Source organism: Oncorhynchus gorbuscha, linkage group LG12 (genome assembly GCF_021184085.1).
Source record: "Oncorhynchus gorbuscha isolate QuinsamMale2020 ecotype Even-year linkage group LG12, OgorEven_v1.0, whole genome shotgun sequence".
NCBI lineage: Eukaryota > Metazoa > Chordata > Actinopteri > Salmoniformes > Salmonidae > Oncorhynchus > Oncorhynchus gorbuscha.
This window is the reverse complement of record NC_060184.1, coordinates 32,810,327-32,832,767: the sequence shown is the minus strand read 5'-3', so window position 1 is coordinate 32,832,767 and position 22,441 is coordinate 32,810,327. Positions and strand designations below refer to the sequence as shown.

The 22,441-nt window shown below is 46.0% G+C and overlaps 1 protein-coding gene across 25 annotated transcripts in view; it reads right to left on the bottom strand.

The window, feature by feature from the left end:
• The window catches only part of LOC123990888 (neurexin-3b-like), a 572,598-nt gene that overhangs the window by 57,971 nt on the left and 492,186 nt on the right, over window positions 1-22,441 (bottom strand). For 19 of the 25 annotated variants that reach the window (XR_006830728.1, XR_006830730.1, XR_006830729.1 and 16 more), the window contains 2 exons: window positions 3,900-3,989; window positions 2,246-2,355 (listed from right to left, as the gene is read on the bottom strand). Coding sequence is in view for 22 of the 25 variants with exons in the window: in XM_046291875.1 (XP_046147831.1) it covers window positions 2,246-2,355; window positions 3,900-3,989 (200 nt within the window). In the remaining 3 variants the exon portion in view is untranslated. The remainder of the gene's footprint in view (window positions 1-2,245; window positions 2,356-3,899; window positions 3,990-22,441) is intronic. The other 6 variants (XM_046291871.1, XM_046291872.1, XM_046291873.1 and 3 more) reach the window with 1 other exon arrangement.

The following is a 22,441-nucleotide window of genomic DNA, read 5'->3' as shown; positions in this document are numbered from 1 at the left end:
GCTGCTTGTTCGGACTGCGCGCAGACTAAGTCAGGTAACTCTCCTCCTGCCGGTCGTCTCAGACCGCTTCCCATTCCTTCTCGACCATGGTCTCACATCGCCTTAGACTTCATTACCGGTCTGCCTTTGTCTGCGGGGAAGACTGTGATTCTTACGGTTGTCGATAGGTTCTCTAAGGCGGCACATTTCATTCCCCTCGCTAAGCTTCCTTCCGCTAAGGAGACGGCACAAATCATCATCGAGAATGTGTTCAGAATTCATGGCCTCCCGTTAGACGCCGTTTCAGACAGAGGTCCGCAATTCACAGTTTTGGAGGGAGTTCTGTCGTTTGATTGGTGCGTCCGTCAGTCTCTCTTCCGGGTTTCATCCCCAGTCTAACGGTCAAGCAGAAAGGGCCAATCAGACGATTGGTCGCATACTACGCAGCCTTTCTTTTAGAAACCCTGCGTCTTGGGCAGAACAGCTCCCCTGGGCAGAATATGCTCACAACTCGCTTCCTTCGTCTGCTACCGGGTTATCTCCGTTTCAGAGTAGTCTGGGTTACCAGCCTCCTCTGTTCTCATCCCAGCTTGCCGAGTCCAGCGTTCCCTCCGCTCAAGCGTTTGTCCAACGTTGTGAGCGCACCTGGAGGAGGGTGAGGTCTGCACTTTGCCGTTACAGGGCACAGACTGTGAGAGCCGCCAATAAACGTAGGATTAAGAGTCCTAGGTATTGTTGCGGCCAGAGAGTGTGGCTTTCCACTCGTAACCTTCCCCTTACGACAGCTTCTCGTAAGTTGACTCCGCGGTTCATTGGTCCATTCCGTGTCTCCCAGGTCGTCAATCCTGTCGCTGTGCGACTGCTTCTTCCGCGACATCTTCGTCGCGTCCATCCTGTCTTCCATGTCTCCTGTGTCAAGCCCTTTCTTCGCACCCCGTTCGTCTTCCCTCCCCCCCCGTCCTTGTCGAGAGCGCACCTATTTACAAGGTACGTAGGATCATGGACATGCGTTCTCGGGGACGGGGTCACCAATACTTAGTGGATTGGGAGGGTTACGGTCCTGAGGAGAGGAGTTGGGTTCCGTCTCGGGACGTGCTGGACCGTTCGCTGATTGATGATTTCCTCCGTTGCCGCCAGGATTCCTCCTCGAGTGCGCCAGGAGGCGCTCGGTGAGTGGGGGGGTACTGTCATGTTTTGTCTTATATTGTCTTGTCATTTTGCTTTCCCTTCTGTTCGTTTTCCCCCTGCTGGTCTTATTAGGTTCGTTCCCTTTTTTCTCTCTCCCTCCCTCTCTCTCTTCTCTCTATCGTTCCGTTCCTGCTCCCAGCTGTTCCTATTCCCCTACTCAATCATCTAGTCTTTTCACACCTGTTCCTTATCTTGCCCTCTGATTAGAGTCCCTATTTCTCCCCTTGTTTTCCGTTTCTGTCCTGTCGGATCCTTGTATATTGTTCGCCGTGCTGTGTCTTTGTCTCGCCCTGTCGTGTCTTGTTTCCCTCAGATGCTGCGTGTGAGCAGGTGTCTGAGTCTGCTACGGTCGGTGCCTTCCCGAGGCAACCTACAGTTACTGCTCTGATTGTCCAGGAGTATTGTCTATTTCCTTTACTGGAATAAAGACTCTGTTTTCGCCAAGTCGCTTTTGGGTCCTCATTCACCTGCATAACATCGGGCTCTTGTAGGATCACATGCGCCACCACAACAACTGTTCCTCACTCGACTGTCATTCAGACGATTCCTTCCTGGATCGGATGAGGATGCGTGAAATGATCACGGCGAAGCCTACTCAAACAGCTCAACACCAAATGTGCATCCAGCAAGTATTATAGGCTACACGATCATTGAATAACCACGTCAATGCCATTTTATGTCACACGATTTTGGACAAATCCATCAAGACGCCAACCATGAGAAAGGGTTACAGGTTTTAAATCAACCTGTGAATTTCATGGAATATAGACACGGTATGTCACCCCTTTATATCTTCATGTAATGACATGAAGCAAATGGTCAGATTATTATCGATGACTTGTCAACAGCTGTAACAAGTTGTCCAGCGTAGGAAACCCTCCCTGGTGCCCTAGTTTATAGAAAGACCCATGTTTGTCATACACATTGTACACATCTCATATTTCATTGCACACTACCCTTACACAATTCTTCCAGCGAACTTCCCTGGTTTTCCAGAAATCCTGGTTTGAATTTGGGGAAAGTTAGCGGAAGTATGGGGAAGTTACCGGACATTTGGAACAAAATAGTTTTTATATACCTTGAGGCCGTTGTAGTAGAGACCGGACAGCTGTCCCTGGTAGGGACGTTTACGGTCATTACCGCCTATAGAGATGGTAGCCTGGGTGTTGAAGATGGTGAGCTGCCGGCCTGAGAGGATAAGGGAGGGGGACAGCAGGGAGGACACCATTACAATGCACTTTAATGGGTTGAAATTGATCCATTTAAGTAGCCTGCACTCATAATGTCCATAAGTTGGTTGTACTCAAATCGTTTAAGTACTCTGCACTTATAATATACTCTAAAGGTCAATTGGGGAGAAGCACTGGGAGTCAGGGTAAGTTAATAAGGTGTGATGTTGCACTGTATCTAGACGGCTGTATATTCAATGTGTTAATGTTTTAGTTACTTTCGTATGTAAATAAACCATCGAAAATAAGGTCAGTTAAGTGTGTTTGGAAAAGGTCTTTGTCTTATGAAAAAGAAGAACAGCAGAGCTCACCACACTTGCAATGCCCTGAACAATGCAATATAATCATGCAGTTGAATTATTTGGAACTTACCTTTGTATTGTAATATAACATGATCAAATGTAACTAATAGACTCTCGTACATGTCATGACATCCACGGTTAAGCGTCATTAAACGGGAGTTAAACGTCGCAGTCAGAACACATTGCTAATGCATCATTTCTGAAATGAAATGTACAAATAACACTTGCCGAATGCAGGGGACTCGCAATTGGAAATCACATTTCTACAACACACACACACACACTCGCACACACACACACACGCACGCACGCACAGACACGGCAGGGTTATTGCGTTTGTCACGTACACAATTCCAGTTCAAATAGATTGGGCATGAAATGACATGGAAAAGGAATATCATCGTAACATCAAAATAAATATCATGTTGATTCATGCATGTGGCAACACTATGGGAATTCAGAAACCTTGGGGTTTTTAGATGTTGTTAAAGGGACTTTATAATCATCTTAACAGGTTTAGGCAAAGACTTTTAAACATAGTTTATAATGATATTATGTCAAGCAGGAAACGTAATATAGTAGAAAGCATTAGGAGCGTCATTCTCCATTGTAATAAACGGTAGCGTGGCAGCGACTAGATAGTGAAGAGTTAAACACTGTTTGGAATGAAAGCAGTCTATTTCATTCCAGAATGACTATTTCATCGCAGTCTATTTCAGTGCAGTATGCACAGTGATAAATCTGCACAGCACCAAGATGAGTCTAAAACAATAGGCACCAAATAAATAACAGTACAAAATATGCCCTCTGTTTCATTCGTCCTCAAATATGGCGTGAGCTTTGAGCAAGACGCTCAATTCATAGTCTAAGGTTTTGTTGTTTAACACCTGTTGGCTGTAGGATTGAGACTTATTTCTCAGATGTCTTCATGTATTATGGATTACACCAGTCCCTTTAACTGTTCAGCATCAATGATTCAAACGGATTTTAAACAAGAATGACAAAAGGGAAATGGCACTAAAAAAATTGACGTAAAAACTAACAAAAATAAAATTGCCAGTACGTTTAGTTTAATTATGGTTTAAAGGGTTTAAAAAGCAATTTTCATTGGAGAAGGATTGAAGGGGGGGAACAAGCCAATGACATGAAAAGAAAAGAACAACATTCTAGAACAATCTAGAAGATCTGGTAAAAGGTTTACCTTTCTCCTGTAGCCAATCTTCTACCGGCCTCTTATAATTGAATGGGATTTTCTTATTAGCCATTTGATAGCGCTCAACATCGCTTGGTCCTTTGAAGTTTGAAAGTTTAGAGAACAGCTTAAAACAGTCGGCAAAGGCAACTGTCAAACAGTCATCATTCACATTTAGACACCGATTTAGAAAAGTTATTTAGCCTTGTTTATAAAGAAAAGTTAGTTTCAACATAAATGTTTAGTTGTAAGTTTAATTTAAAAAAAACTTGGTAAGACATTGTTTTTGTGTGCAAATGGTCTACTTGCGTAAAGCACGGTTTCCAATATTGCCTAACAAATAAACATACAAAGACTCAGTAAAACCATGTCCATGAGACCAGAACACACAAAGAACGTGGAAAGACGTGTGCATTCATGAGTGTTAAACAATATAAAACATTTCAATCTCCATAAAACCTGCATTCATTAAAAAGGAGAAAAAAGTGAAATAGGTTTCCTGGCAGAGATACATCATTTCCACTGGACAACACTTGTTCTACATTCCAAATGTTCTCTTAGAGGGTACTACTTGTGACCCGGCCCCTAGGGGGAATACATCAAGGTAATATGGTGTCATTTTAAACAGAACCCTCCTCTTCCATTTCAAGGGCCGAGGAACAAGTCAGTTAAGCAACAGTATGAAGGGTATGAGGTAGTGAAGGACTGTAAGAAAAGAGAGCTGCAAAGGCCTGTTGGGAGACAAGCGTCTGATGACCGAGATTTGAGGAGGACACGACATACAGATGAGGTTATTAGCAGATGGTGTGTGTGTGTGATATTAACAGCATCGTGTGTGTGTGAGTGGCACGTGTCTGTGTTATTACCTAGGTAGTGTGTGAGAATGTGTTATAAAGTGCGCAGTGTGAGGTCTCGCTGTTATTGCTCCCCTAGCAGCAGCCAGTTCGTCTCTGAGACGAAGGAGAACGTGTTCTAGCAGAAGGAATAACTATTTTATGATGAATATATGCAGTAGGGCTTCTATATAAAGTACAATCTCCCTCTCTCTCTCTCTCTCTCTCTCTCTCTCTCTCTCTCTCTCTCTCTCTCTCTCTCTCTCTCTCTCTCTCTCTCTCTCTCTCTCTCTCTCTCTCTCTCCTCTCTCTCTCTCTCTCCCCCTCTCTGTCTCACTCTTGGTTTCTTTCTCCATCTATCTCTCTCTCTCTCTCTCTCTCTCTCTCCCCTCCCTCTCTCCCTCTTGGTTTCTTTCTCCACTTCTCTCTCTCTCCTCGCCCCCCCTCTCTCTCTCTCTCTCTCTCTCTCTCTCTCTCTCTCTCTCTCTCTCTCTCTCTCTCTCTCTCTCTCTCTCTCTCTCTCTCTCTCTCTCTCTCTCTTGGTTTCTTTCTCCACTTCTCTCTCTCTCTCTCTCTCCTCCTCTCTCTCTGTCTCTCTCTCTCTCTCTCTCTCTCCTCCCTCTCCCCTCCCTCTCTCTCTCTCTGTCTCTCTCTCTCCCTCTTGGTTTCTTTCTCCATCTATCTTTCTCTCTCTCCTCTCTCTCTCTCTCTCTCTCTCTCTCTCTCTCTCTCTCTCTCTCTCTCTCTCTCTCTCTCTCTCTCTCCCTCTCTCTCTCTCTCTGGTTTCTTTCTCCATCTATCTCTCTCTCTCTTTCTCTCTCTCTCTCTCTCTCTCTCTCTCTCTCTCTCTCTCTCTCTCTCTCTCTCTCTCTCTCTCTCTCTCTCTCTCTCTCTCTCTCTCTCTCTCTCTCTCTCTCTCTCTCTTGGTTTCTTTCTCCATCTCTCTCTCTCTCCATCTCTCCTCCCTCCCTCCCTCCCTCCCTCCTCTCCTCTCTCTCTCTCCTCTCCTCCCTCCCTCCCTCTCCTCCCTCCCCCTCCCTCCCTCCCTCCCTCCCTCCCTCCCTCCCTCTTGGTTTCTTTCACCATCTCTCTCCCTCTCCCTCTTGGTTTCTTTCTCTCCATCTCTCTCTCTCTCTCTCTCTCTCTCTCTCTCTCTCTCTCTCTCTCTCTCTCTCTCTCCCTCCCTCTTGGTTTCTTTCACCATCTCTCTCTCTCTCTCTCTTGGTTTCTCTCTCCTCTCTCTCTCTCTCTCTCTCTCTCTCTCTCTCTCTCTCTCTCTCTCTCTCTCTCTCTCTCTCTCTCTCTCTCTCTCTCTCTCTCTCTCTCTCTCTCTCTCTCTCTCTCTCTCTCTCTCTCGCTCTCCCTCTTGGTTTCTTTCTCCATCTCCCTCCCTCCCTCCCTCCTCCCTCCTCCCTCCCTCCCCCTCCCTCCCTCCCTCCCTCCCTCCCTCCCTCCTCCCTCCTCCCTCCCTCCCTCCCTCCCTCCCTCTTGGTTTCTTTCACCATCTCTCTCTCTCTCTCTCTCTCTCTCTCTCTCTCTCTCTCTCTCTCTCTCTCTCTCTCTCTCTCTCTCTCTCTCTCTCTCTCTCTCTCTCTCTCTCTCTCCCCCTCTCTCTCTCTCTGTCTCACTCTTGGTTTCTTTCTCCATCTATCTCTCTCTCTCCCTCTCTCTCTCTCTCCCTCCCTCTTGGTTTCTTTCACCATCTCTCTCTCACTCTCTCTTGGTTTCTTTCTCCATCTCTCTCTCTCTCTCTCTCTCTCTCTCTCTCTCTCTCTCTCTCTCTCTCTCTCTCTCTCTCTCTCTCTCTCGCTCTCCCTCTTGGTTTCTTTCACCATCTCTCTCTCTCTCTCTCTCTCCATTTCTTCCATCTCTCTCTCTCTCTCTCTCTCTCTCTCTCTCTCTCTCTCTCTCTCTCTCTCTCTCTCTCTCTCTCTCTCTCTCTCTCTCTCTCTCTCTCTCTCTCTCTCTCTCTCTCTCTCTCTATCATGTTCAATGTCAATATCAATGAGCTATATATCTAATGTATGTGTCTATAAGTCTGTGTGTAAAGTACAAAATGATATGCTAACATATAGATTATGGAATGGCCAATACCATTCCTTTACCACACCCACACAGAGGAACCATCCATTTTTACTATCACTTTGGAGAGTTCAAATTTAATGCCAATGTTTTCAAGCAGCGAGCGGTACTAGCGACGTCTGTGAAGTGTGTACTGAATAATGTAGAATGTGAAATGATGTCACTCCCTCGATGAGGATTTTTTAGAGAAACAAAGACACTTTGACAATGTACAGAGGAATAAAGAATGTATTGACTGCAGTGTTTTGGAGAGGAAAATTGGAAGTGCGATACTTCAAAAGCGTGAGCACAGTGAATGTACTTCAAACGTCTCTTTTAATAATGGGTCGCGGCACGCTCGCCGAGTCAAACGCTCTCAGAGGACACATCTCGGATATGATAACGTGACAACATGTTTCTGTTCTGCAGGGGGACCTCTTTTTACTCCACTTCATCACATATCCCCCCAAACTATGTGACGTCGGCGGGGAAGAGGGGAGAACACAGAACACACTAACTTAGCTGACGGCTGTTTGGAGTGTCTCTCTCTGCCTTTCTTCCTCTGTTTATTCTACTTTTATTTCTTATTTTCAGACCAAAGAGAAAGGAAAAAAATGATGTGGCTTCAAAGCATTCAGGTTAGTGAGTGTTGATTGGGGGAGGAGGAGAGGAGGAGAGGGGAGAGGGTATAAAGTAGAGGAGGAGGGGGAGGAGGAGAGAGGAGGGGGAGAGGGTATAAAGTAGAGGAGGAGGGGGGAGGAGGAGAGGAGGAGAGGGGAGAGGGTATAAAGTAGAGGAGGAGGGGGGAGGAGGAGATGGGAGAGGGTATAAAGGAGGAGGAGGGGGAGGAGGAGAGGGGAGAGGGTATAAAGTAGAGGAGGAGGGGGAGGAGGAGAGGAGGAGAGGGGAGAGGGTATAAAGTAGAGGAGGAGGGGGAGGAGGAGGGAGAGAGGGAGAGGGTATAAAGTAGAGGAGGAGGGGGAGGAGGAGAGGAGGAGAGGGGAGGGGTATAAAGTAGAGGAGGAGGGGGGGAGGAGGAGAGGAGGAGAGGGTATAAAGTAGAGGAGGAGGGGGAGGAGGAGAGGAGGAGAGGGGAGGGTAGAGGAGGAGGGGGAGGAGGAGATAGAGGGTATAAAGTAGAGGAGGAGGGGGAGGAGGAGAGGAGGAGAGGGGAGAGGGTATAAAGTAGAGGAGGAGGGGGAGGAGGAGAGGAGGAGAGGGGAGAGGGTATAAAGTAGAGGAGGAGGGGGAGGAGGAGAGGAGGAGAGGGAGAGGGTATAAAGTAGAGGAGGAGGGGGAGGAGGAGAGGAGGAGAGGAGAGGGTATAAAGTAGAGGAGGAGGGGGAGGAGGAGAGGAGGAGAGGGGAGAGGGTATAAAGTAGAGGAGGAGGGGGAGGAGGAGAGGAGGAGAGGGGAGAGGGTATAAAGTAGAGGAGGAGGGGGAGGAGGAGAGGAGGAGAGGGGAGAGGGTATAAAGTAGAGGAGGAGGGGGAGGAGGAGAGGAGGAGAGGGGAGAGGGTATAAAGTAGAGGAGGAGGGGGAGGAGGAGAGGAGGAGAGGGAGGAGGAGGGGGAGGAGGAGAGGAGGAGGGGAGGGGTATAAAGAGGGAGGAGGGGGGAGGAGGAGGGTAGTAGAGGAGGGGGGGAGGAGGAGGAGGGGGAGAGGGTATAAAGTAGAGGAGGAGGGGGAGGAGGAGAGGAGGAGGGGGAGAGGGTATAAAGTAGAGGAGGAGGGGGGAGGAGGAGGGAGGAGAGGGGAGAGGGTATAAAGTAGAGGAGGAGGGGGAGGAGGAGGAGGAGGAGAGGGGAGAGGGTATAAAGTAGAGGAGGAGGGGGAGGAGGAGAGGAGGAGAGGGGAGGGGTATAAAGTAGAGGAGGAGGGGGAGGAGGAGAGGGAGAGGGGAGAGGGTATAAAGTAGAGGAGGAGGGGGAGGAGGAGAGGAGGAGAGGGGAGAGGGTATAAAGTAGAGGAGGAGGGGGAGGAGGAGAGGGGAGAGGGGAGAGGGTATAAAGTAGAGGAGGAGGGGGAGGAGGAGAGGAGGAGAGGGGAGAGGGGTATAAAGTAGAGGAGGAGGGGGAGGAGGAGAGGGAGGAGAGGGTAGGGGAGGAGGAGGAGGAGAGGGTATAAAGTAGAGGAGGAGGGGGAGGAGGAGAGGAGGAGAGGGGAGAGGGTATAAAGTAGAGGAGGAGGGGGAGGGAGGAGAGGAGGAGAGGGGAGAGGGTATAAAGTAGAGGAGGAGGGGGAGGAGGAGAGGAGGAGAGGGAGAGGGTATAAAGTAGAGGAGGAGGGGGAGGAGGAGAGGAGGAGGAGGGGAGAGGGTATAAAGTAGAGGAGGAGGGGGAGGAGGAGAGGAGGAGAGGGGAGGAGGTCTAAAGTAGAGGAGAAGGGGGGAGAGGAGGAGAGGGGAGGAGGTATAAAGTAGAGGAGGAGGGGGTAGAGAGGAGGGGGAGGAGGTCTAAAGTAGAGGAGGAGGGGGAGAAGGAGAGGGGAGGAGGTCTAAAGTAGAGGAGGAGGGGGAGGAGGAGAGGGGAGGAGGTATAAAGTAGATGAGGAGGGGGTGGAGAGGAGGAGAGGGGAGGAGGTATAAAGTAGAGGAGGAGGGGGTAGAGAGGAGGAGAGGGGAAGCGGTCTAAAGTAGAGGAGGGGTGGAGAGGAGGGGGAGGTCTAAAGTAGAGGAGGAGGGGTTGGAGAGGAGGAGAGGGGAGGAGGTATAAAGTAGATGAGGAGGAGGAGAGGAGGAGGGGGAGGAGGTGTAAAGTAGAGGAGGAGGAGGAGGAGAGGAGGAGGGGGGAGGAGGTGTAAAGTAGAGGAGGAGGGGGTGGAGAGGAGGAGAGGGGAGGAGGTATAAAGTAGAGGAGGAGGAGGAGAGGAGGAGGGGGAGGAGGTGTAAAGTAGAGGAGGAGGGGGTGGAGAGGAGGAGAGGGGGAGGAGGTATAAATTAGAGGAGGAGAAGGAGAGGAGGAGGGGGAGGAGGTGTAAAGTAGAGGAGGAGGGGGTGGAGAGGAGGAGAGGGGAGGAGGTATAAAGTAGAGGAGGAGGAGGAGAGGAGGAGGAGAGGAGGAGGTGGGAGGAGGTGTAAAGTAGAGGAGGAGGGGGTGGAGAGGAGGAGAGGGGAGGAGGTATAAACTAGAAGAGGGGGTGGAGAGGAGGAGAGTGGAGGAGGTATAAAGTAGAGGAGGAGGAGAGGAGGAGGGGGGAGGAGGTCTAAAGTAGAGGGGGAGGAGGAGAGGAGGAGGGGAGGAGGTCTAAAGTAGAGGAGGAGGGGGGGAGGAGGAGGGGGAGGAGGTATAAAGTAGATGAGGAGGAGGAGAGGAGGAGAGTGGAGGAGGTCTAAAGTAGAGGAGGAGGGGGAGGAGGAGAGTGGAGGTCTAAAGTAGAGGAGGAGGGGGAGGAGGAGGGGGAGGAGGTATAAAGTAGAGGAGGAGGAGGGGGAGGAGGTCTAAAGTAGAGGAGGAGGGGGAGGAGGAGAGGGGAGGAGGTATAAAGTAGAGGAGGAGGAGGAGGGGGAGGAGGTCTAAAGTAGAGGAGGAGGAGGAGAGGAGGAGAGGGGAGGAGGGGATAGGAGGAGGGGGAGGATGGGAGGGGGTCTAAAGTAGAGGAGGAGGGGTGGAGAGGAGGAGAGGGGGTATAAAGTAGAGGAGGAAGAGGAGAGGAGGAGAGGGGAGGAGGGGATAGGAGGAGGGGGAGGATGGGAGGGGGCTCTAAAGTAGAGGAGGAGGGGTGGAGAGGAGGAGAGGGGGTATAAAGTAGAGGGGATGAGGAGAGGAGGAGAGGGGAGGAGGGGAGAGGAGGAGGGGGGGAGGATGGGAGGAGGATATGAGGGGAAGGTAAGTAAAGACTGCAGGGATGCTGTGTAGCGAGCCTTATCTGGTGTTAATAAGCACCTAGCAGGGTTCTTAGTGCCTTTGATCCAGACAGGGTGTGGAGTCTGAAAGGCAGCAGCCAGAGACAGGCACCCTGTCGACTGTTTGAGGAGTAAGAGAATGGCCCCAGGTGCAAACTGAAGGTAGCACCCTCAATAACGACTATACCACCTCTCTCTGTCTCTCTCCCCTCTCTCACCCTCTATCCCCTCTCTCTCTCTCTCACATCTTCTCTCTCTTCCTCCCTCTCTCTCTCTCCTCCCTCTGTGTGGGCGTGTTTATTTCTGTTTGCTGAGAGGCTCTCACACGGATTACTGTGTTGAGAATCTGGCTGCAACTAATATGAAAGTAGAAACACCTTTCATGACGAAGGTAGTTCTTCATGTGGGTGCAGCGTTAACATTATTAAAGGTGATTCCAGTGGTGACCTTCCAATCCAGAACGAGACAACTTAGTTTTTCTAACTTTACGGCTTTTCTTAGGCGTAGAGTAACAGTCAATCGTTAAAGGTGATTCTAGCAGTGACCTTGCATGAATAGAGAAGGATACATTACAATGTTTCCAACCCGAGATTACCATTCCTTTTGACCGAGGCACCAATGAGTCTGTCTGCTTGGAGTTCAATTGAACTAATACAACTTTGCAAGACCTCCTTGGCTAGCGAGGTGTAGAGTAGCTTTCAAACCATTAAAGGGGACTCTAGCAGTGACCTTGTGTCAATAGGAAATCATACATAACTGTGAAATGTTTTCAACCCAAGTTGAACTTCTCTTTTGACTGGGGCACCTATGAGGATGTCAGTGAGTCTGACAGCTTTGGAATCGATTGCAAACGTTTACCTTGGATCAGTTTGCGACACTGCAGTTGAACAAGCTGCAAGTTAGTGAATGTCTGACCCTGTACCCTTCCCTTAACAACCATGGAAGTGAGACATCAAAACCACATCTGGTACCCCCTTTTCATTTGAAAATGTCTGTGTGTGTGTGTGTGTGTGTGTGTGTGTGTGTGTGTGTGTGTGTGTGTGTGTGTGTGTGTGTGTGTGTGTGTGTGTGTGTGTGTGTGTGTGTGTGTGTGTGTGTGTGTGTGTGTGTGTGTGTGTGTGTGTGTGTGTGTGTGTGTGTGTGTGTGTGTGTGTGTGTGTGTGTGTATTTGTGAGTGTGTGTGTGTGTGTGTGTTGTGTGTGTGTGTGTGTGTGTGTGTGTGTGTGTGTGTGTGTGTGTGTGTGTGTGTGTGTGTGTGTTTGTGTGTGTGTGTGTGTGTTTGTGTGCGTGTGCGTGTGTTTGTGAGTGTGTGTGTGTGTGTGTGTGTGTGTGTGTGTGTGTGTGTGTGTGTGTGTGTGTGTGTGTGTGTGTGTGTGTGTGTGTGTGTGTGTGTGTGTGTGTGTGTGTGTGTGTGTGTTTGTGAGTGTGTGTGTGTAACCGTGTTTCCAATTCTTCACCTGCAGCCAAAACTATATCTGCATTTTTCTCTTCTGATGGCAGTGTTTCAGTCAGAACACACGTTGGCACGGTGACTGTCGGTAGGCTCTAGGCTCACCAGGGAAACCTGGCAGGAGTCTGTCGCTCAACGCCGAAGGCGTATGAAGATCAACCTCCTAAGCAGAGAAGAATAGATTGGATACCCTTCCTCGTTATCCATCCTGTCCAAAACGTATTCTTTTCACCCTTTAGGTTATAACCATCCTACTGCTGCACCCATCCGCCGACCTCTCTTCCTGTCTGCCCCCGGCTTCCTCCTGTCTGCCAACCTCACCCTCACTGTCCTCTGTTGTATCAGTCCCCTGCATCTATTTCCGGAGCACTCCCACCTCCCTTTTCTCTCTCTCTCTCTCTCTCTCTCTCTCTCTCTCTCTCTCTCTCTCTCTCTCTCTCTCTCTCTCTCTCTCTCTCTCTCTCTCTCTCTCTCTCTCTCTCTCTCTCTCTCTCTCTCTCTCTCTCTCTCTCTCCACAGTCCATCCCTCTCTGTCTGTCTCTCTTTCCTCCTCTCTCCCCCTTCATCTCAGGCTGCTCTTCTATTTTCTCGGTCTCCTCCTCTCCTCTCAGACAGACAAAGAGACAGTAGAGCATTCATCAATTATCCCATTGCCCGGAGAATTTCTACAGCGTTCAAAGGATGAGCTAGACCAGAGGCTGAGGCAGCAGAGAGCAAGGCAGGCTGCTTATCTTTCTCTCTCTCTCTCTCTCTCTCTCTCTCTCTCTCTCTCTCTCTCTCTCTCTCTCTCTCTCTCTCTCTCTCTCTCTCTCTCTCTCTCTCTCTCTCTCTCTCTCTCTCTCTCTCTCTCTCTCTCTCTCTCTCTCTCTCTCTCTCTCTCTCTCTCTCTCCCTCTCTCTCTCTCTCTCTCTCTCCGGTACTGCCTGTGGATAGAGAGAGAAGCAGCTCGTAGGCGTATTGGAGAGCGAGAGATTGTGTCTGAGATGGAGGTAATCATGTTCGGCCAGTAGGTTACATGAGTATTTAACTCTCTCACTAAGGCATCGTTTGGCTGCCGGTCTCTTACTGAGACAGAGAGAGACTAAAGCAACTAGTGAAATTAAAATGTTTCTGCTGAAAGACACTCAGTGGTCTGGAGGTCAAGGCTAGACATGATATCATTACGACGGGTTTTTGTAAAGACTTGTGTGTGAATGTATATGTGTGTGTGTTTGTTTACTGTCTGCTGGCTGTCTCTTCGCTATGGCAATCCTCCTTCCCTCCCGCCCCTCTCCAAACACACAATACAAACTCGCCCTCCATCTATCCCAGCATCTCTCCCTCCATCTCTCCCCCAAGCACAAGAAGGCCACGGAGGCCAACCGTCACTCAACCAAAGCGCTGCTCGTCTAAACCTGGGCCATAATCAATCTACACGCATGATTTCCGCCCAGCTCGGTCCAGTAAATCCCTGATTCCAAGACACAAACTCATGCAGAAAGGTCATGTTGTAGAAAATCAAAGTATAAACTGATTCAAATACTTACATAATGCATTGGACCAGCCTATTGAAAACAAGCCCAGTGTTTGTATTGTCTCAGTATTACATTGGATAAAATAGACATACATTTTAGATGAGGAACTAGAGGGGTGAATAGACAAATGGAGAGAGAGAGAGAAAGAGGGAGGGAGAGACAGAGGGAGAGAGAGACAGAGAAGCTGTAAATGATAGACAGAGAAAGAGAGAGAGAGGAGGTAGAGAAAGAGAGAGAGAGGAGGTAGAGAAAGAGAGATGACAGAAAGAAACAGATTGAGAAAGAGAGAGAGAGAGGCGGTAGAGAAAGAGAGATGACAGAGAAAGAAACAGATTGAGAAAGAGAGAGAAACAGAGTTAGATGTTTTGCTGAGTGGGGACACGTTGCAGTACGGATGACTGGTTCTGGAGAGATCAACATGCATCTCTCTATCTCTGTCTCTCTCTCTCTCTCTCTCTCTCTCTCTGTCTCTCTCTGTCTCTCTCTCTCTGTCTCTCTGTCTCTGTCTCTGTCTCTGTCTCTGTCTCTGTCTCTGTCTCTCTCTCTCTCTCTCTCTCTCTCTCTCTCTCTCTCTCTCTCTCTCTCTCTCTCTCTCTCTCTCTCTCTCTCTCTCTCTCTCTCTCTCTCTCTCTCTCTCTCTCTCTCTCTCTCTCTCTCTCTCTCTCTCTCTCTCTCTCTCTGTCTCTCTGTCTCTCTGTCTCTCTCTGTCTCTCTCTGTCTCTCTCTCTCTCTCTCTCTCTCTCTCTCTCTCTCTCTCTGTCTCTCTCTCTCTCTCTCTCTCTCTCTCTCTCTCTCTCTCTCTGTCTCTAACCTCCTAGAAAAAGTACACGAAGGCAGAGGGGGTGTAAAACATAAAAGGCTTTTCAGGATATCAAGGGACACCAATAGGTTGTGATGTTTATTTCTTCATACGTGTAGCAGTGTATCATCATCGTGGTAAACGTGTACTGTAAACAGTTGAACTGTACGTTTAGTGCCATGTACAATCACGCCAGCTTCCTAGTCAACGGCTCTGTCTCAAAGCCTTTGGGTCTGTCACGTGTGTCTTTTGCCCGTCTACCGCAAATACAGGTCAGACATCTAATTTCCACGCCCTAGGGTTCTATGTAAGGTACATTGACTGACTAGTCAAATCACAGACACATCTTCTACTCCCTATTCACCATCAGCCATGGACATAGATCTGGTAACTGTTTATTGAACGGGCAGCAAGAGCCAGGAGCAGCTAGCTACAGCCTTTCAAAAACACACGCACGCACGCACGCACACGCACACGCACACACACACACACACACACACACACACACACACACACACACACACACACACACACACACACACACACACACACACACACACACACACACACACACAGGCTTTCACAGTTATGCATTCGGAGTACGAGGGAGGCAGTCGATAAGGGTGCACCCTAACCTGTAATTACTCGAGAAATGACAATGCCTTTACAAGTGAGGGGGCAAAAAAAATCAATCATTGTTGAATTACTATCACCGAGTGTCCTGCAAATTACAAGCGGGAGAAGGAAAATACAAGACCACATATTCGATCTCTTACCTGGACAAAGGAATGCACACTGAATAGAAAATAACTTGATTCTATCACTTGGAAGAATTCATGGATTAAATGAGAAAAGTCTCTCTGTTTTGTAACTATGTTCAAACATAAAAAGTATTTAATCAAGCATTTAACAACTTTTCTGGTTAGCCTTGATCAAAGGCATTGACTGCATGGGAACTAGCTCTTTAGGAAGGGTGAGAGAACACTGCTACGAACTGCAGCTGGTATTGATAATGCTGTGCCTGTTATACGGGTCTATTGGGTCAGATGTCATTAAGAGGTACTGGGAAGGAAAACAAAGAGAGGACAAGAGAGGACACTTGTTCTACAAGTACAAGTCCTCTACGTGCAAGTTACTAAAGCCGAATTCTGCACAAAAAGGCCAAAAACTCTGTCCCATTTGATAAAACGTGCGAGGCAAGATATATAAAGGTGCAGTCTCTGCATCACACAACATTTAATTCACTGTGTTGGTGTGGAACACGGATTGCTTTTGGCGCTACTGAGGTAGAATTGAACGCATCCTTGCCTCTGGTGGTAGGAAAGAAAAAGAGGAAAGAAAGAACGAGGGAAAGAAAGAAAGAAAGAAGGGAAAGAAAGAAAGAAAGAAGGGAAAGAAAGAAAGAAGGAGGGAGGGAAAGAAAGAAAGAAAGAAGGAAAGAAAGAAAGAAAGAAAGAAGGAAAGAAAGAAAGAAAGAAAGAAAGAAAGAAAGAAAGAAAGAAAGAAGGAAAGAAAGAAAGAAGGAAAGAAAGAAAGAAAGAAAGGAGGGAAAAGAAAGAAAGGAAAAAGAAAGAAAGAAAGAAAGAAAGAAAGAAAGAAAGGAAAGAGGGAAAGAAAGAAAGAAAGAAAGGAGGAAAGAAAGAAAGAAGGAAAGAAAGAAAGAAAGAAGGAAAGAAAGAAAGAAAGAAAGGAAAGAAAGAAAGAAGGAAAGAAAGAAAGAAGGAAAGAAAGAAAGAAAGAAGGAAAGAAAGAAAGAAGGAAAGAAAGAAAGAAAGAAAGAAGGAAAGAAAGAAAGAAAGAAAGGAAAGAAAGAAAGAAAGAAAGAAAGAAAGAAAGAAGGAGGGTAAAGAAAGAAAGAAGGAAAAGAAAGAAAGAAAGAAAGAAAGAAAGAAGGAAGGGAAAGAAAGAAAGAAAGAAGGAGGGAAAGAAAGAAAAAGAAAGAAAGAAAGAAGGAGAAAGAAAGAAAGAAAGAAGGAGGAAAGAAAGAAAAAGAAAGAAAGAAGGAAAGAAAGAAAGAAAGAAGGAAAGAAAGAAAGAAGGAAAGAAAGAAAGAAAGAAAGGAAAGAAAGAAAGAAAGAAAGAAGGAAAGAAAGAAAGAAAGAAAGAAGGAAAGAAAGAAAGAAAGAAGGAGGGAAAAAGAAAGAAAGAAAGAAAGAAAGAAAGAAAGAAAGAAAAGAAAGAAAGAAAGAAAGGAAAGAAAGAAAGAAAGAAAGAAAGAAAGAAAGAAGGAGGGAAAGAAAGAAAGAAAGAAGGAAAGAAAGAAAGAAAGAAAGAAAGAAAGAAAGAAAGAAAGAAAGAAAGAAAGAAAGGAAAGAAAGAAAGAAAGAAAGGAAAGAAAGAAAGAAGGAGGGAAAGAAAGAAAGAAAGAAAGAAGGAGGGAAAGAAAGAAAGAAAGAAAGAAAGAAAGAAAGAAAGAAAGAAAGAAAGAAAGAAAGAAAGAAAGAAGGAGGGAAAGAAAGAAAGAAAGAAGGAGGGAAAGAAAGAAAGAAAGAAAGAAGGAAAAGAAAGAAAGAAAGAAAGAAGGAGGGAAAGAAAGAAAGAAAGAAGGAGGGAAAGAAAGAAAGAAAGAAAGGAAAAAGAAAGAAAGAAAGAAAGAAAGAAAGAAAGAAAGAAAGAAAGAAGGAAAGAAAGAAAGAAAGAAAGAAGGAAAGAAAGAAAGAAAGAAAGAAGGAAAGAAAGAAAGAAAGAAAGAAAGAAAGGGAAAAAGAAAGAAAAGAAAGAAAGAAAGAAGAAAGAAAGAAAGGGAAAGAAAGAAAGAAGGAAAGAAAGAAAGAAAGAAAGAAAGAAAGAAGGAAAGGAAAGAAAGAAAGAAAGAAGGAAAGGGAAAGAAAGAAAGAAAGAAAGAAAGAAAGAAAGGAAAGAAAGAAAGAAAAAGAAAGAAAGAGGAAAGAAAGAAAGAAAGAAAGAAAGGAGGGAAAGAAAGAAAGAAAGAAGGAGGGAAAGAAAGAAAGAAGGAAAGAAAGAAAGAAAGAAAGAAGGAAAGGAAAGAAAGAAAGAAAGAAGGAGGGAAAGAAAGAAAGAAAGAAGGAGGGAAAGAAAGAAAGGAAAGAAAGAAAGAAAGAAGAAAGAAGGAAAGAAAGAAAGAAAGAAAGAAAGAAGGAGAAAGAAAGAAAGAAGAAAGAAAGAAAGAAAGAAAGAAAGAAAGAAAGAAGGAGGGTAAGAAAGAAAGAAAGAAAGAAGGAAAAGAAAGAAAGAAAGAAAGGGAAAGAAAGAAGAAAGAAGGAAAGAAAGAAAGAAAGAAAAAGAAGGAGGAAAGAAAGAAAGAAAGAAGGAAGGAGAAAAGAAAGAAAGAAAGAAAGAAAGAAGGAGGAAAGGAAAGAAAGAAAGAAAGAAAGAAGGAGAAAGAAAGAAAGAAAGAAAAGAAAGGAAAGAAAGGAAAGAAAGAAAGAAAGAAAGAAAGAAAGAAAGAAGGAAGGAGGAAAGAAAGAAAGAAAGAAAAAAAGAAAGAGAAAGAAAGAAAGAAAGGAAGTAAGAAGGAGAAAGAAAGAAAGAAAGAAAGAAAGAAATAAAGCAAAGAAAGAAGGAGGGAAAGAAAGAAAGAAAGAAATAAAGAAAGAAAGAAAGAAAGAAGGAGGGAAAGAAAGAAAGAAAGAAAGAAAGAAAGAAGGAGGAAAAGAAAGAAAGAAAGAAAGAAAGAAGGAGGGAAACAAAGAAAGAAAGAAGGAGGGAAAGAAAGAAAGAAAGAAAGAAAGAAAGAAAGAAGGAAAGAAAGAAAGAAAGAAAGGAAGTAAGAAGGAGGAAAGAAAGAAAGAAAGAAAGAAAGAAGGAGGGAAACAAAGAAAGAAAGAAGGAGGGAAAGAAAGAAAGAAAGAAAGAAGGAGGAAAAGAAAGAAAGAAAGAAAGAAAGAAGGAGGGAAAGAAAGAAAGAAAGAGGGAAAGAAAGAAAGAAAGAAAGGAAGAAGGAGGGAAACAAAGAAAGAAAGGAGGGCGGGAAAGAAAGAAAGAAAGAAAGAAGGAGGGAAAGAAAGAAAGAAAGAAAGAAGGGAAGAGAGAGAGAGAGAAAGGGCTGAAAAAGGTTAACTCGACCTGCACTTTCACTGACCCCAACAAACAAATGGGCAGACAAGACAAGAGGATGATGGTCCCCCGAGCTCTCTGGGGTTCTAAAGTAATCTTATTTCACTGATGGGAGGTCGCTATCAGCTAGCATGCCACAAGGCATGTATTTTACAGGGTTGAGGAGACTTGGGACAACTCTAAATTAGCTTCTGACGACTAGGCCTTTTTGTATTGTGACACTCTCTGCTTTGGTTCCCTGTAAAGAGGTACGTGGGTTTGTTTTAAGTTTCTGAAGGAAAGTCAAATCTTTATTAATTGGCAATCAGATAAGAAATGTTTAAAAATTCAGTTGTCTTGAATGAATATTTTATACATCCAAAATGATGAACGCAGTCAAAATTCGGCAGAGATGAGAAAGAGATTTAATGAAGAGGTCTAATAAAAATGTCTAATAAACCTTCGGGGAAGCTGTTTCAAATAAACCACTAGATATGTCATCATTCAAGGCCTGCCTGTCTTCAGGTATGTCAGCCATTTAGAATCCCTAGCCTTGGTCTGGGTCCTAAGGCCTTTTCTGCTTAGCTAACCTGAGTGAGAGGAGTGATCCGTTGCTCTCACACACCTGGTGGCTAATAAGGGGAGAGAATCAGGACTAGGTCAGCCGTGCGAGGGAGGCGACAGGACAGAGACATCAAAGGGGAGGACAGCAGACCCAAATGAATGGAGTGTGAAGCACAGTGGAGGATTTCTCCCTCCCTCCCTCCCTCCCTCCCTCCCTCCCTCCCTCCCTCCCTCCCTCCCTCCCTCCTCCCTCCCTCCTCCCTCCCTCCCTCCCCTCCCTCCCTCCCTCCCTCCCTCCCTCCCTCCCTCCCTCCCTCCCTCCCTCCCTCCCTCCCCTCCCTCTCTCCCTCCCTCCCTCTCTCTCTCTCTCTCTCTCTCTCTCTCTCTCTCTCTCTCTCTCTCTCTCTCTCCCTCTCCCTCCCTCCCTCCCTCCCTCCCTCTCTCTCTCTTTCTCTCTCCTTCTCTCCCTCCCTCAGCTAGGTACCGCCAGCACACCCCAGGTTCCAAATGAGGTGACGGCCTGATCCACCAAATGGAGCCGGCTGTGTTTGATGACCTCATTTGTATTCAGCCTGTGTAGCCTCCACCTCGACCTGGGAGAGAGAGATACAGGGAGGCAGGGAGGCAGAACCTCTATCCTCTATCTCCCCAGCAGCACAGCTCTCCTTGGGCTGGCTGGCTGGCAGGCAGCAGGCAGACAGGCAGATAACTTTGAAGGCTGATGTGACAGAGGACTGAACACCTTGCCTCCTTACCGCTCCCTCCCCCCTCGTTCGCCTATTGCGCTCTATCTCTCACTTCTTTCTCTCTCTCTCTCTCTCTCTCTCTCTCTCTCTCTCTCTCTCTCTCTCTCTCTCTCTCTCTCTCTCTCTCTCTCTCTCTCTCTCTCTCTCTCTTTCTCTTCTCTCTCTCTCCCCTCTCTTTTCTCTCTCTCTCTCTCTCTCTCTCTCTCTCTCTCTCTCTCTCTCTCTCTCTCTCTCTCTCTCTCTCTCTCTCTCTCTCTCTCTTTCTTTCTTTCTCTCTTTCTTTCATTCTTTGTAACACTAATGTTTACATTGTCAAAGCAATTGAAATAAACAATAAATGAAAAAAATGAACAGAAAATATTACACTTACAAAAGTTCCAAAATAATAAAGACATTTCAAATGTCATATTATGTATATATACAGTGTTGTAATGATGTGCAAATAGTTGAAGTACGAATTGGAAAATACATAAGCATAAATATAGGTTGTATTTACAATGGTGTTTGTTCTTCACTGGTTGCCCTTTTCTTGTGGTAAAAGGTCACAAATCGTGCTGCTGTGATGGCACAATGTGGAATTTCACCCAATAGATATGGGAGTTTATTAAAATGGGATTTGTTTTCGAATTCTTTGTGGGTCAGTGTAATATGAGTGAAATATGTCTCTCTAATATGGTTATACATTTGGCAGGAGGTCAGGAAGTGCAGCTCAGTTTCTACCTCGTTTTATGGGCAGTGTGCATATAGCCTGTCTTCTCTTGAGAGCCATGTCTGCCTACGGCGGCCTTTCTCAATAGTAAGGCTATGCTCACTGAGTCTGTACATAGTCAAAGCTTTCCTTCATTTTGGGTCAGTCACTGTGGTCAGCCTGTGTACTCTCTGTTTAGGGCCAAATAGCATTCTAGTATGCTCTATGTAAAAAAAAAATATTTCCAATGTGTCAAGTAATTATCTTTTTGTTTTCTCATGATTTGGTTGGGTCTAATTGTGTTGCTGTCCTGGGGCTCTGTGGGGTCTGTTTGTGTTTCTGAACAGAGCCCCAGGACAAGCTTGCTTAGGGGGCTCTTCTCCAGGTTCATCTCTCTGTAGGTGATGGCTTTGTTATGGAAGGTTTGGGAATTGCTTCCTTTTACGTGGTTGTAGAATTGAATGGCTCTTTCTGGATTTTGATAATTAGTCGGTATCAGCCTAATTCTGAACAAGGCAGTTAACCCACTGTTCCTAGGCCGTCACTGAAAATAAGAATTTGTTCTTAACTGACTTGCCTAGTTAAATAAAGGAGGGAAAAAATGGTTATGTCAAATGTTAGTTTCCTTTTGATGGCATAGAAGGCACTTCTTGTCTCTCAGATCCTTCACAGCTTTTTGGAAGTTACCTGTGGCGCTGATGTTTAGGCCGAGGTATGAATAGTTGTGTGTGCTTTTTATTTTATTTTTTATATATTTATTTTAATAGATGCCATTTAGCAGACGCTTTTATCCAAAGCGACTTACAGTCATGTGTGCATACATTCTACGTATGGGTGGTCCTGGGAATCGAACCCACTACCCTGGCGTTACAAGCGCCATGCTCTACCAACAGAGCTACAGAAGGACCACTGTGTGCTCTTGGGCAACAGTGTCTAGATGGAATTTGTATTCATGGTCCTGGGAACTGGACCTTTTTTGGAACACCATTATTTGTGTCTTACTGAGATTTAACGTCAGGGTCCAGGTCTGACAGAATTTCTCTCTCTCTCTCTCTCTCTCTCTCTCTCTCTCTCTCTCTCTCTCTCTCTCTCTCTCTCTCTCTCTCTCTCTCTCTCTCTCTCTCTCTCTCTCTCTCTCTCTCTCTCTCTCTCTCTCTCTCTCTCTCTCTCTCTCTCTCTCTGTTGGTTTCAATCGTTCATATGCCCAGTGAAGCGCCATGGCTGTGGTGGTCAGTGGACATTCAGAGGACGATTAGGGTTGATTGTGGTTGTGGTTGATTGCTCAGAGGTGCTTTATTCCGAGGTGTGTGTGTGATGTGTGTGTGTGTGTGTGTGTGTGTGTGTGTGTGTGTGTGTGTGTGTGTGTGTGTGTGTGTGTGTGTGTGTGTGTGTGTGTGTGTGTGTGTGTGTGTGTGTGTGTGTGTGTGTGTGTGTGTGTGTGTGTGTGTGTGTGTGTGTGTGTGTGTGCATCAGTGGAGGCTCCTCAGGAGGAAGGCGAGCACTATCCTAATATATTCACGTCACCAAATAATTGATTAAAACCCACTGTTTTGCAAAGAAGGTCTACAGTAACTTCAACAGCACTCCGTAGGGTAGCACCATGGTGTAGCCGGAGGACAGCTAGCTTCGTCATCCTCTGGGTATATTGACTTCAATACAAAACCTAAGAGGCTCGTGGTTCTCATCCCCTTCCATTGATGTACACAGTAATTATGACAACCTTCAGAGGACATCCTCCAACCTATCAGAGCTCTTGCAGCATGAACTGACATGTTGTCTACTCAAGCAAAAGATCAGAGAATGAAACTACTATTGAAAGCACAAGCTACAGCTCGCTAGAACTGCAGTGCATAAACCTTGGTGAATAGTTGTCTCAAAGAGAGAGAAGGACAATAGTTGAATAGTTGAGCAGTCTTGAACAAATACTTTTTTTAAATGAAGGAGAGAGAGAGAGATATATTTCTTTCATAGCATATTTTATCACTTTCACTTAGCAAGAGAATGCCGTTAGCTAGTTTAGCTTACGCAAACACCTGGCTCAAACAAAGACAGATGC